We start from the raw sequence: 15,279 nt of genomic DNA, 5'->3' as shown, positions 1-15,279 counted from the left end.
TATTATCCTTATACACGATTAATAACGGCATGATCATGAAGGTGGTTCTCCCAGGGCGAGGCTCGGCCATTGCACTCCGGCTGTGCTGATCCCTGCAATTTCCTCAAAAGCAGGAAACTCGACTGCATAATTTGTGGTAGTGGGGGACTGCGTTCACGCTTTCCCCTGGAAAAAAATAAAATAAAACTGAAACAATTCCCCCTGTATAACCCAATCAAAATTAAAGAAGAGGGCTTCCTCATGTAGCCAACTTGCAAAGTGCATACAGTATGTGCAAGCTAGGAAAGAAAATAAGCATTTTAATTTCCACAAAACAGCTAATCAGCTACAAATTTCTTCTGCAGCAAATGCCAACCCAGCATAAGCCTGTTAATCACAATAGTGTCGCAGAGACGGAGACAAGAAAATGGCCTCCACTCTCGACCAATAACTCCGTAAGAAATACATACTAGAGACTTAATGGTCAAACCTGAAAATCAGAGTCCTGTGTGAAATGGAATACAGACAATAGTCACTGCCGATTGCAAGACTGTTGCAGAGAGAACACCAGCATAGATAATAAACTGGGAACCTGAGCTGCTTGCTAAATGGGGAGCGGTTCAGGATTTCTATATTCAGCCTAAATCTACCAGTATCCGTAGATGACCGGAGAAACTTGCAGAAATTCAGGACTATCGCAGACAGACTACCAGTATAAAATGAGAAACATCCATTATTTAATATATTCTGAATAAATCTACCAGCAACTGTTGATAGTAGCATATTTTCCTAACAAACAGAGAACAGCTGAGCTGAAGAAAGCACCTCCACTATCCTGGAGGACACTAACTAAAAACTGAGGCATGGTAGTTGTAGATACAGTCATCCCATGATGACTAACTTTTTTTTGTTGCCAGTGTCCATTTCTCCCGTAGGCAACAGTTTAGTCAGTCAGTTTAAGAATTGCTGTGTGCCTCAATGGGAAGAAAAAAAAATCCATTTTACATATTAGTATATCCTAGAGGTCACTTGAATGTAAATCTTGTTTGCCAATTAAATGTAATGCTTTATCACAGGGGTCTCTAAACTTTCTAAACAAAGGGCTGGTTTACTGTCCTTCAGACTTTAGGGGCGCCAGACTGTGGCCATTGGGAGTAAAAAGTTTCCTGGCGTCATGGGGAGTAAACAATCAATGTTTGCTATAAGGGAGAGGAAGAGCGCCCTGTCGTTGGTGTCAATAAGAGAAACTGTGCCCCATCGTTGGTATCAGTTGGAGGAATAGTGCCCCATCTTTGGTGTCAGTATGAGGAATAGAGCCCCATCATTGGTATCAGTAGAAGGAATAGTGTCCCATCTTTGGAGTCAATGGGAGAATTAGCGTCCCATCATTGGTATCAGTGGGATGAATAGTGTCCCATCTTTGGTATTGGGTGGAATAGTGCCCCATCACGGGTATCAGTGGGAGAAATAGTGCCCCATCATTGGTGTCAGTAAGCGAAATTGCGCCCCATCATTGGTATCAGTGGGAGAAATAGTGTCCCATCTTTTGTGTTAGTGGCAGAAATAGTGCCCCATCATTGGTATCAGTGGGAGGAACAGTGTCCCATCTTTGGTGTCAGTGGAAGGAATAGTGCACCATCACTGGTATCAGTGGGAGGAATAGTGCCCCATCTTTGGTGTCAGTGGGAGAAATAGTGCCCCATTATTGGTATCAGTGGGAGGAATAGTGTCTCATCTTTGGTGTAAGTGTGAGGAATAGTGCACCATCACTGGTATCAGTGGGAGGAATAGTGCACCATCACTGGTATCAGTGGGTGGAATAGTGCACCTTCACTGGTATCAGTGGGAGGAATAGTACCCCATCATATGGTATCAGTGGGAATAATAGTGGCGCATTATTAGTGTCAGTTTGAGGAATGGTACCCCATCATTGTTGTCAATGGGAGAAATAGTGCCCCGTTGTTGATGTCACCACCAGAATTTAACTCCTTATTGTTGGTGTTAATGGGATGAATAGTGTACAGTATCAGTGGGAGGAGACGTACCCCAAGGGCCGGATAAATGCAAGCAAAGGGGCACAGTTTGGAGACCACTGCTTTATCACACTCTAAATACATAATGTTTAGCTAGTAGAGATTGTTATTTTAGTGTCTTCATTATTTCAGCAACTGATCTGAAGCTGCAAATCTTTGTTTGGGCTGGAGCATTTGTCACTATGATCAATGATCAACTGTATTTCTTGTGCAGTCTAATAGAGGCTTCGTTTTGACGAGCACTATTGAAACCATGTGGGTGGATAAATCTTTAGAGAGATATTGCAAACACATATTAATTATGCAAACACATTGGGATTTTGTGGTTACATGCCGACAGACATCTTTTAAGCTGAAATTACTGGCACGATTTTATAAAAATACCGTACATTTACATATAAATGTAACCACTTTATTCTTAGCACCTAAAGTGTATTTATACTTTTCCTGTCACATTTGAGAAAACCCTGCCAAATGTTTGGTATGTGTTCTCATTTACACCCCTTGCCTAAAAAAAAATGTGAAAACAAATATTTCTGACCTTTCAGGTGTTTCTTAGGGAAAGGTGCTATGGCGGGCTGCAAACAATTCTGAACAGGTTTATAAGGAGTCCCAATAGAAAGGCTAAGGACAGGCTGAGCTTTATCTCATTGACATAAAAAAAGGAGGCAAGTTTTTAACCCTTTGAGAGGACAATGTTCGAATCCAGTTTACCAATGCAGGTGGGGTTAATTATGACAAACACAGCTCCCCAGCCCCATCATAAACAAGTAGGATTTTTCAGTGCTGGAGTTATCAGAAAAAAAAAACATTTAAAATGGTAAGCAGCGATTAAAGGGGTTGTAAACCCTTGTTTTTTTTAACATAAAAATAGCAAACAAGCCTATACTTACCTGCTCTGTGCAATTGTTGTGCACAGAACAGCCCCAATCCTCTTCTTCTAGGGTGCCCTGCCGGTGCTCCAGGCCCTTCCTCTTCATCGGGTGCCCCCACAGAGAGCTGCTTGCCCTGGCAACACGCGCTCCCGAGTCCTGATGCTGCGTTCATTGACACAGACAGCAGAACTCAGCCCCGCCCCTGCTCCCGTGTCACTGGATTTGATTGACAGCAGCAGGAGCCAATGGCTCCCGCTGCTATCAATCTGTCCAATGAAGAGAGAGCCAGCAGCTGGAGCCACTGGGCTCATGCTCATCGCTGGACCGGGTCGGGCTCAGGTAAGAAAAAGGGGGAGGGGGGGTCTAGGGGGGAGCTGCAGTACAGAAGGTTTTTCACCTTAATGCATAGAATGCATTAAGGTGAAAAACCTTGAGGCTTTACAAACACTTTAATCATTTTTTTAAGTTATGCTATGTTTATGAGAACATAATTAACAAGTATTAAGTTGTTGGTGTTCTCCCAATTTGACTGAAAAAGTATAATTACAATTTAAACCTACAAGCAGCCCGCAGGTTTTGGACTTGTGCCTTATTATTGATGTTTTGTTTGGCAGTCAACCTAGCCAATCGTGATAATGATTTTTGGGGACAGATGGTATTTTCTTTTGATGCCATACCTTAAATGTTAGTCTATAGTTTTCTGGAAACAAGAGACAAAATGGTGAAAATTATGAAAGAACAATTTTCTAATTAATTTGACCACATCAAAATATAAAAGATGAGGCACAGTGTATTTTTCTGAAATAAATGGTTTAATTTGTGTGGAATCAAACAATACCACCCTTGCCTGTTTTGTTCAGGTTATGGGCGAAATAAATGTAGAAACAATGGTGTATGTATTCAATCTTATTTATTAAGCTTTTTTTCTCACACTATGACAGGACAAAAAAGGCCCTACTTTTGAAAATATATTGAAAGACCCCAAAGACTGCACCATTTTGAACAGCAAATAGTCTGAAGTGTTATATTGTGAACATTTTGAGCATTTGTAATTCATGGTTTTATATTAGGATGACTTGAAATCGAAGCAAAAACATAAAGTACAAATGTAGCTACTAGTTGTATTTTTTTTTTTTGTTCATGTATACAAGTAGTTAGTAATCTATAAAAAATGTCATTATAGTCCTCCTCTTCATGAGAACACCACATAAGTAATAATAAGTATGTGGCATATCTGTAAGGTATGTCTGGCCAGATGGTCAGAGGCTGAGGAAGAGGAAGTGCTCCTCGAAAACGTCTTTCTACTGTGCATGCTCCCAGGCCTTGCACGGATTGGGTGACGGACCAGCGCCTTCTTCCAAGCTTAGCAATACATGGGCGGGGTCCCATTGGCTCCACACACAGGTTCCTTATAGTAGATGCCACTGACCAGGGCTCCAGGATTTACCCCCACACCTCTTACCATTGAGCTTGACATACCTTACAGATATGCCTTTGATGTATTTTGCTTGTGAGTGCAATGTACTATTATTTCAATAAAGTTCTTGTTTTACATACTTACTACACTATGGCTTTGGAGCTTCACGTCTCTCCCTTCCCTCTTGTAGTTTACCTTAAAATATTATATATTGTTTTTCTTCAGGACAGATAGGGCTTAAATATGTAGGGTATTTGAATACGTATAATTTTTTCATACTTTTTATTAAGAATAAATGTAAAGAATTTGAAATTAAATTTTTCCCAAAGCATCATTTAAGTAATTTGTGCATCCCCATAAATGTATCCCAAAATATAACCAACATAGCCTTTTAAATAGAATTGTATCACATTAGTGTGACTTTTATGTAACATAGAGGAATGGTATAGCACAAAGGGAGTGCAAATCTCCTAGACTCCCAAAGCATTTTTTCGTTTTGACAATGACTTGACACATTAAATCTTTTAGAGTTTTTTTTTGTCTTCCGTAACATATTATACATCGTTTGAACACATAGTGCTTTAATTTGGTAGTAAATTTGGGTACAAATATTTGTTAGTTTTTGGGTTTTTATTGCGAAGCAAATAGTTTAAAATTAAAAAAAAAAAATTTTTCTGTAATTTTTTTCCATTCTTATAAATTTGCCAAAAAATGGAACAGTCTGCTGATTAAAATGATATCAAATTAGTGTGATTTTTGTGCAATGTAGCGTAAAGGTAACGCCTAAAGTGAACATGTGTGTTTTAATTTAGGGAAGTGGGGGGGGGGGGGTATTCTGTAGTCCACAAAGATAAACCAGGTAGGACTAATAAAGGTGTTTGATATTTCAGTGCAGCATTGTCAGCTCACTACAGAACGTTAGAAGCTTACTGGATTTTTGACAGGATTAAACTGTTTTTTTTTTCTTTTTACTTTTTGATCAGATATCTGTAGAAAAAACAAACAGGAGGGTGCAAATGCCTATTGCATCACCGAAAACTTTTCTTACAGATAAACACATATGCCATTTTCATACTCACAAAAAGTGATAGGCGTTTCAGGGGATGCTCCCCCTTTCTCAGAGCTAAGATAGCTCTGAGGAAGGGGTGCGTCCTCTGAAATGCATAAGCCTGCCAGCTGAGTGATGTACCAGGCCGGGGTCACTATCTTACCACTGGTCCTGACCTTGATGTGTTATACCGCTTGTTATCTATCACTTTTGGTGAATATGTAATTGGCATATATGTTTATCCTTAACCACTTAAGGACAGGAAGATTTTCCCCCCTTAATGACCAGGCCATTTTTTGCGATACGGCACTGCGTCACTTTAACAATTGCGTGGCGTGCAACGCTGTACCCAAACAAAATTGACGTCCTTTTTTTCCCACAAATAGAGCTACCTTTTGGTGGTATTTGATCACTGCTGCGGTTTTTATTTTTAGTGCTATAAACAAAAAGAGACCGACAATTTTGAAAAATACTATTTTTTTCTACTTTTTGATATAATTAATATCCAAAAAAATGAAAAAAAAGTCTTCATTGGTTTAGGCCAATATGTATTCATCTACATATTTTTGTTAAAAAAATTTCAATAAGCATATATTGATTGGTTTGCGCAAACGGTAAAGCGTCTACAAAATAGGGGATAGATTTATTGCATTTTTACTATGTTTTTTTTTTACTAGTAATGGCGGTGATCAACAATTTTTAGCGTGGCTGCAACATTTCGAGAGACACTTTTGACACTTTTTTGGGACCAGTGACATTTATACAGCGATCAGTGCTATAAAAATGCACTGATTACTGTATAAATGACACTGGCAGGGAAGGGGTTAACACTAGTGTTGATCAAGGCGTTAAATGCGTTCCCTGGGAGGTGTTTCTAACTGTGAGGGGAGGGGACTGACTGGGAGTACACAGAAATCGCTGTTCCTGGTCACTAGGAACAGACGATCTATCTCTACTACCCTGTCAGAACGGGGATCTGTTTGTTTACATTGACAGATCCCTGTTCTGGCTCTCTGTGGAGTGATCACGGTTGGCTGGCGGACATTACGGCCACGTGCAACAGCTCCCTGGCCGTGCAGCGGGCACGCCTGCTATAGCTGTAAAACGGACCTACGTACAGCTACGACGATTCATGGGAATGAGCCGCAATATAATAATGGCAGCTAGTCGGCAAGTGGTTAACCACTTGACTTCAGGAAGATTTACCCCCCTTCATGACTAGGTCATTTTTTGCGATACGGCACTGTGTTACATTAACTGACAATTGCGTGATCATGCGACGATGTACCCAAATAAAATGTATGCCCTTTTTTCCCACAAATAGAGCTTTCTTTTGGTGGTATTTTATCACCTCTGCCATTTTTATTTTTTGCGCTATAAACAAAAAAAACACCTACAATTTAAAAAAAATATATAACTTTTACGTTCTGCTGTAAAACATGTCCAATAAAAAAATGTAAAAAATCGATGCATAAATTTGGGCCAATATGTATTCTGCTACATATTTCTGGTGAAAAAAATCCCAATAAGCGTATATTGATAACCTAATGGCAGTGTTTAGCAACTTATAGCAGGACTGCGATATTGCGGCAAACAAATCGGACACTAACTGACATGTTTTGGGGACCAGCGACACTAATGCAGTGATCAGTGCACTGTCACTGTACTAATGACACTGGCTGGGAAGGGGTGAACATCAGGGGCGATCAAAGTGGTAAATGTGTTCCTAGCTGGTGTTTTACTACTGTGGGGGAGGTGCTTGAACTAGGGGAAGGCATGGATGGTGTCCCTGTTTTGCAGAGGCACAGGATCCATGCCTTCTGTACTGACAGAACAGCGATCTGCCTTGTTTACATAGGCAGACCACCCTTCTGCCTCTGTACCGAAGCATTGGCGGGTGCCGGCAGACATCGAGTCTACCATACCTGCCGCTCAGCTCCGGCTGTGTAAACTCACAGTGGGAGCGGGCCGGCAGCGGTGTACACATGCCCCAGACCCGGAAGTGCAGAACCACATACTAGGTACGTGATCCTGCGCAGCAGAGGCACCTTGCCGCTGTATGTGTAAGTTATTAAAAGTTAATAAATCTGAGAAGGGCTGTATGAGTGAAGTATTCAAGTTGAAGACTCTTGAGTGACCCACAGTGATCACATATTGAGATGTCTAAACCTTTTTGTGTGCTAGGGGTGTTTTGTTTTGTTTTAATCAGATGTAACATAACGCTTTCACCAGTATACTTAGAATTTGTATTGCTAACTGCCATATAGTTTATTAACTAACCCACAGATACAGACCTTGAATAATTTTTAAATATTCCAGTTAGAAACTACAAGTCAGCATGTGTTTAACATTTGCTTTATACAATTACAGATGATGAAGTTTGCTTGGGACAGCTACAAGAAATATGCTTGGGGGGAAAATGAGCTCCGTCCTCTCACTAAAGATGGACATTTTGGAAGTTTGTTTGGTAAGCTTTATTCATTTTTAAAAACAACCAGTACCTTGTTGTGTCCATATTCCCATCAGGACTTTTTGTAATATTTGTTGACAGGAGAATAGATACGATAAGAAGATTTATTGTCATTGTAAACGCAAATTCACAATGAAATGACATTACTACTCCACGCATTTTACATATAAATACAATATCATCACCTACACATTTACCATTATAATTTAAATGAGCAAAAACATAAAAACTTCTCCATTTTAAGACTACAGTTATAGATCTCTAGCTGCAGTAGATGGTATAACAAAAGCTTTCCACGTCATCTTCTGAAGTTAAACTAACTCTTTGGTTAGCCTATTTTTTGGATACATTTAGGTAGACATGAATAAAGCAATGGTATGCCTGCACTGACTGCACATTTATACAGCACGGTGCTTTATGAATGTGCATTGCACTCCACTGGCTTTAAGAGGCCAAATATGGCGGAATGCAAAAAAAATTAAAGTTGTGCAGAAAAAAAAAAGCCAGGAAGAAAACCCAGTCAAGTGATGTCATTGGCTTTTCTCCAATCATGGAGCTCTCTAATTATGGAGGCTACACACAATGGCTCACATTTTATGAATGGCCTATGTTAGCTATGCAGAAATCTGGTCCTTTATGTACTTACACTTTTATTCTATCCAGGCATAAATAGTATTAAAAAATTGTGATAAGTTGAATTATAATATAGGTCACATCTATCATGTGGATAGAAGCAGCTTGCCCTGTAGATGACATACTACACTACAGCACAGTGGAGAAGAATGCTCTCAATGGGGCAATAATAATATATGACCAGAAGCCTTAAAGTATTACTAAACCCACAACAGTAAATTCAGTCTGTATATGCAGTAAAGCATGCTTGTTATACTCACTGTGGAACCTAAGGGGTTAATTCTCCACATTGTGTAAAAAGGCTGTTTGATCATGTCTCCTCTGATCTTCTTCTAGTGTCTCCAACTCCTCTCTGAATATTATAAATGGAAGGAGTCAGGCTGCACATGCTCAGTTTGGTGTGTATCGTTAGAGAGTTTTATTTTCTTTTTGTTCCTGGGAGAGTGCATGTGATCAGCACAGGGCCAGTCAACACTGTCCAGACAGAGGGTCAGGAGTCATGAAGTTTTATAGGACAGTGAGAGCAGAATGAACTCCTCCTACCAGCTTTACTGCATAGGGATAGAAGTCACAAGACTGCTATATACTGCTGATGCGAAAAGGTATTTAGCAGTTTATATTTACTAAAATAATTGCATTTCCATGTGCTATGTACTGCGGGAGACCAGATATAGTGAATGCAGGGTCCTGGATTTAGTAACACTTTAACCCCCCTGGCGGTATTCCCGAGTCTGGCTTGGGGTGAGATTTTAGTACCAAAAGCGGTAACCCCGAGCCAGACTCGGGATCGCATCGCTGGATCCTGGAAGACGCGACTCACCTTGTCTCCGGGATCCCGCGATGTTCTCCCGCTGTGTTCGGCGGCCAGATCTTCCGCCCGATCCACTGTGTGCCCTGGCTTCCGTTCCCTGCGAGCGTAGCGACGCAGGGGGTGGAACCGGCGGCAAATTCAAAATGTATAAAGCACAAACACACTGACACATTGTAATCCTATTGGATTACATTACAAAATATAATAAATATTAAAAAATTGACCTCAGATTGCCCCCCAGTGCTTTGTCCAGTGCCCCTGCCTGCAGTTTTACTGTACTTTGTGTCTGGAAACTGCAAAGCGACCATGGCATCCAAAAAGCGCGCTTCAACATCAAAAGCGACATATGACCTGCTGGAAAACAGCGACAGCGAGACAGAATCGCTTGCAGATGTGAGTGATAGCGAATCATGGGGAAGTTCGTCATCAGGCACGGAAAGCGATTTCAGCGATGATCCTGCGACTTTGCCCAGCGATGTGCGGACTTGGTGCTCGATTGATTGCGGTACAGAGCACGCAGCGCCCCCAAGATTCCCGTTTACCGGAGCGCCTGGTATAAAAGTGGAGGTTGAAGATGACAGCCCCTTGGGATACCTCCAACTCTTTTTGACTGATGAGGTCATAGAAATAATTGTTACAGAGACCAATCGGTACCAGGAACAACAAGCTGCTATACCGCAGAGGTTTTCAAGGAGCAGAAAATGGGAACCAGTGACCAAGGAGGACATCTGGAAGTTTCTGGGCCTAATTATTCTCCAGGGAGTGGTGGGCAAACCCCTGCAAAAGTGGTACTGGACAACCAACAAAATATTAGCCACTCCTTTTTTTGGCACCATAATGTCGGAATACAAATTTTCACTCATAATGAAATATCTGCATTTTCAAAACAATGACGAATTTGATGAGACTTCTCATCCAGCTCCAAAACTGAAAAAAATTTGGGACTTATATCAAATTATTCAGAAAAATTTCCAGCAGACCTATATACCAGACAGAGACGTCAGTATCGACGAAAGTCTTATGGCTTACAAAGGAAGACTTAGTTGGATACAGTACATCGCGTCTAAGAGAGCGCGATTCGGCATAAAATCATTTATGCTCTGTGAAGCCAGCACTGGTTATATATGGAATTCGGTCCTTTACACCGGGAAAGGGACGAAATTCAACGACAGATTCAGTCAATATGGAATGGCAACCGCTTCTGTTCTCACTTTGATTGAGCCATTGTTGAATCAGGGGTACTGTGTAACCACAGATAATTTTTATACTTCTCCAGAACTCTATGAGTTCCTTATACAACACAAGACAGATGCTTACGGGACTGTTAGAGCTAACCGGCGTGACATGCCGCCAACCTTTGCCAAAAAAAAGCTCACTGCAGGAGAAATAGTTGCCTGGCAAAAAGGCAAAATGATGGCACTAAGATGGCGAGATAAAAAAGATGTGTGCCTAATGAGTACCATTCACAACACCTCTACTGTCATGGTACGTACAAAAGTTGGAAAAGATGTTATGAAACCTCAAGTCGTAATGGACTACAACAACACAATGGGAGGTGTTGACAGAGCTGACCAGGCCATGACTTTTTACCCTTCTATGAGAAAGCAACAAAAAAAATATTATAAAAAAATCTTCAGGCATCTTCTTGAACAGTGCCTGTGGAACGCTTTCATTCTTCTAAAAAAAAAGAGTGACAGGCCTGTGATTCATGCAGACTTCGTTTGGAAAGTTGCAGAACTCATATTTCTGAAGCACCAAACACCGACCACTGTAAATCGATCTGGACGTCGTGCTGCTGGCGTTGTGAACCCGGAACGTCTGACAGGTCGACACTTTGTGGACCACATTCCACCAACAGAAAAGAAGGCAGCACCCACAAGGATGTGTGTGGTTTGCTGCTCTAAACGTGACGACACAGGAAGGAAAGCCAGAAAAGAAACCCGGTTCTACTGTCCTGACTGTGACGTCGGACTTTGCGCTGTACCCTGTTTTAAAATTTACCATACCCGAGACGTTTACTAAAAGCAATATGACTACTAATATTGCACTCTTGTTTGGACAAAAAAAATGTCAGTGTTTTTGATTTATATTATTTACTAAAATTTATTGAATAAAAAGTATTATTACTATTATATTATTATTTGTTATTATTTATAGTTATTTATTATATTATAATTTATGATTTTGTGTTTCAAACATTATCATACCCAGGATGTCTACTAGACTCTTGTTTGGACAGATTTCAGTGAGTTATTCCTAAGAATTACAGGCCTACAATATAAAACACCACATTTCCATGCAAAAATAATGGTACCGCTTTCAGCACCTAAAATCTGAAATAATCATACCGCCAGGGAGGTTAAGGGCAATCCAGGAACATTTTCAAGTTTTTGCAATATTGAGCATTAAATCATGTACCACTTAACTAAGTGTTGAGTTTCCTGCCTATAAGCCATCTCGTCATTATCAGTGTTGTCATCAGGAAACTTCACAGGATATATGAAAATACAGAAATATAGAATAATAGTATTAGACAGCTGATTGTCTAGTCTCATAGTTTGTAGCCTAATTGTTAGGAAATCCATAATCCATGAGCACAGCAGTGGGTATACCCCCAAAACATTTAACTTCTTCACTAATTTGATCCAAAGGCTTCAGTGCTTTCTGCGTTACTGATCACAAATACATTAAATCCATCTCCAGGCTGACTTTAACCCCCACCCCATATTGTGCGAATTAGTAGTTCTGAGATCAGTCTGACTTTTTAATCTGCATTCTTGTTCCAGGTCAGTAGTCAGTGTATTGAATCCACAGGTTAGGAATGACTGTCAGCACAGGTTTCCCGTAATTATAGGTGGCATATTACTGGAGCTAGGTGTGCTGGTTTTACTATATGAACCCCATTGTGTTTAATTGAATTACATTTTTAATTTTATAAAGTGTCTCTATTTGTATACATTTTTTGTATATGTTTCATATGCCCCGCTATATAAACCGAATCCTATATTAGATGAGCTAGTGTTTTAAACCAGGCAAATGATTGTTTTAAAGTTGATATTTATTTGAGTGGCATATTTGAACATATTGTGTTATGTTTATAGTTGCAATGTTTTCGTCTAATTGTTCTTCACTCACATGTTTTGTGTTTCTGTTTTCAAATACTGTAATGATCTTTTCTGTAATATCTGTAATCAAGGGTTCATTTTTTTCCCTACAGCTCAATCATTTAAAATTAATGTACAATTTATAATGTTAAGCACTTTGAGCTCTGCCGTAAAAGAACGGGCCTCAACACGAGTCCAATTTATTTATATAAAGTACTGAAATTATTGTCATTACAGCAGTTAAAAACAGATTATAGTAAAAAAAGAAAGGCAAAAAGCTTAAGCCAAGTTTTATTTTTCTTTAAAAACAAAGATAAACAGAAAGAGGATTAGAGGGCAGTGGATTTAATGGTCCTCAACCTGTTTTAATACATACTGTAGCGCACTCTAAGTTCTTGAGCCTACAGAACACCTACTTAGGGTAGGGTTGCCACCTCATCCCTTTAAACCCAAACTCATATAATTACACCAGTTCTGGGGCTAATTTAATGAAGATAAGGCACCAAGTGAGTTTTATTACCGCCTTAATCAGACACAGAACCTGTGTAATTAATTTGTGTTCGGTTTTAAAGGGATGAGGTGGCAACCCTAACTTAGGGTGAGCATAGATTTGTAGAACAACTGGTTTTCTGGGGTCTGGTTGGCTTGTTGAGATGATCACAACTGCCAGGACCTTATTTCTATATAGCCTACATAGACAATGGCCTAAGGTGGCAGGGTAACACATTCACATAATAAGTAGGTTTCAGACTGTCCTAGTCCCTGCACAGTTTGTGTATTTTTGGTGGGACATAGTGTACTCTGAGAACTAGGATACTGACAGTGTAGGGTGACATTTTCCACTACATTTCAAGTCATTGGCACAAGGTGATGTAGAGTGGGCAAACTACTGTATTTCTTTCAGCCTCTCCAACCCTAGTCTCAGCGGAGGGGATTAACTAAAACTGGATAGTGCAAAATCTGGTGCACCATTGCATCATAACCAATCAGCTTCTATCTTCACCTTGTTCAATAAAGCTTTGAAAAAAAAAAATGGAAGCTGATTGGTTTCTATGCAGAGCTGTACCAGATTTTGCACTCTCCAGTTTTAGTAAATCAACCCCAGTGTGTCGTGTGTGACTATGATATCTGATCATGCTAATTTGATATTAAAGTGGTATTGAAGTCTTGTTTTTTTTGTTTAAAAATAACAAACATGTCGTACTTAACTGCTCTGTGGTTTTGCATAGAGCAGCTTAGATCCTCCTATTCTCGGGTCACTCGCCAGTGCACCTGGCCCCTCCCTCCTACCGAGTACCCCCACAGCAAGCAGCTTGCTATGGGGGCACTCGAGCGGAGCCGCAGCTACCTGTGTCCATTCAGACACGGAGCCATGCCTCTGGCCTGCCCCCTCTCTCTTTCCTCATTGGTTCACTGGCTTTGATTGACAGCAGCGCGAGCCAATGGCACCCACTGCTGTGTCTTAGCCAATGAGAAGGGAGAGTCCCGGACAGCCGGGGCTCAGATAAGTATTAGGGGGGCTGCTGCACACAGGAGGTTTTTTTATCTTAATGCATAGGATGCATTAAGATAAAAAACCTTTTGTCTTTAGAACCACTTTAAGGCTAGCCAATTGACTATGTTAAAGGGGTGGCTACACATGATAATTTGTCTAGAGAAGAAGATAGTAAAAATGTGACACTACTAGGACCCATTCATCACCTCTCACCAAATCTCAGGATCTGAGTATGTGACATGCATACTCACTGTTGCACCCATAGATAAATTGTCTTTTCCATGCTGTGAAGAAATCTAATGTTTTCTTTGCTTTTTTGGTTTAAGTATAAAAAGCTTTTTTTAAAGCGAGTACACTCAAGTTAAAATGTAAAATAAACCTTGAGGTGCATACAGGGAGCATAGCTGATCTGTTCATTGCCTCCATTTTTTATCCAGGAATGGCTGTTGTGCACCAGTCCACCCCAGTCTCTCTTATTGGTAAACTGGTGATGTGAGAAACCCTGCTTATGATGCAGGAGAGCCATATACATCCACTTACTTGATCCTTGCTGCCCCTCACATTTAGAAAGCCAGATGTAAAAATAACAATCAGTATGTTTTCAACTGTATAAGTAAATGAATGGTCATCGTTGGCAGATTTCAAATGATGATTAATCATATCTATGTTTAGTTTCAAGTTTAATTTTTAAACAAGATAAGATTGATCAATATTGGCCAGCACCTAACAAGTGAATCTCACTCTCAAACAGGTGGACTGAAAGGAGCTACAATTGTGGATGCTCTGGACACACTTTTTATTATGGATTTGAAGGAAGAATTCGAGAATGCTGAAATATGGATTGAAAATAGCCTAGATCTGAATGTGGTAAGAAGATTTCTATGACTAAGTTTGAGTATCAGTTCTTCAAAAGTATCAAGCATATTCAAAGTTGAAGGAAAATGTTTTTACTAACTATCAAAGTCAGTTAATCAAGAAAAGTTGGTATTATATAGCAAACAATTCTGTGGACATTCAGAGGTATAGGCAGGCATGAGACCAGTAATTCTGATTTATATACCTTTATTAACCGGTTCAATACCGGGCATTTTCACCCCCTTCCTTCCCAGACCAATTTTTAGTTTTCAGCGCTGTCGCACTTTAAACGACAATTGCGCGGTCATGCGACGTTGTACCCAAACAAAATTGAAGTCCTTTTTTCCCCCACAAATAGAGCTTTCTTTTGGTGGTATTTGATCACCTCTGTGGTTTTTATTTTTTGCGCTATAAACAAAAGAAGAGTGACAATTTTGAAAAAAACACAATATTTTTTACTTTTTGCTATAATAAATATCCCAATTATTTTTTTAAAAAACAAATTTTTTCCTCAGTTTCGGCCGATACGTATTCTTCAACATATTTTTGGTAAAAAAAA

The 15,279-nt window shown here is 39.9% G+C and overlaps 1 protein-coding gene and 1 non-coding gene across 2 annotated transcripts in view; both read left to right on the top strand.

Annotated features, from left to right (window-relative positions):
- The window catches only part of MAN1C1 (mannosidase alpha class 1C member 1), a 144,695-nt gene that overhangs the window by 40,756 nt on the left and 88,660 nt on the right, over positions 1 to 15,279 (top strand). The window contains exons 3-4 of the mRNA XM_073615456.1: positions 7,723 to 7,819; positions 14,617 to 14,732. Coding sequence (XP_073471557.1) covers positions 7,723 to 7,819; positions 14,617 to 14,732 — 213 coding nt within the window. The remainder of the gene's footprint in view (positions 1 to 7,722; positions 7,820 to 14,616; positions 14,733 to 15,279) is intronic.
- On the top strand, positions 11 to 168 carry LOC141130783 (U1 spliceosomal RNA). Its single transcript, XR_012242529.1, has one exon. It is a non-coding gene; the product is annotated as a U1 spliceosomal RNA (small nuclear RNA).

This window comes from Aquarana catesbeiana, linkage group LG02 (assembly GCF_042186555.1).
Source record: "Aquarana catesbeiana isolate 2022-GZ linkage group LG02, ASM4218655v1, whole genome shotgun sequence".
Taxonomy (NCBI): domain Eukaryota; kingdom Metazoa; phylum Chordata; class Amphibia; order Anura; family Ranidae; genus Aquarana; species Aquarana catesbeiana.
Note: the sequence above shows the minus strand (reverse complement) of the source record. Positions and strands in the feature narration are given on the sequence as shown.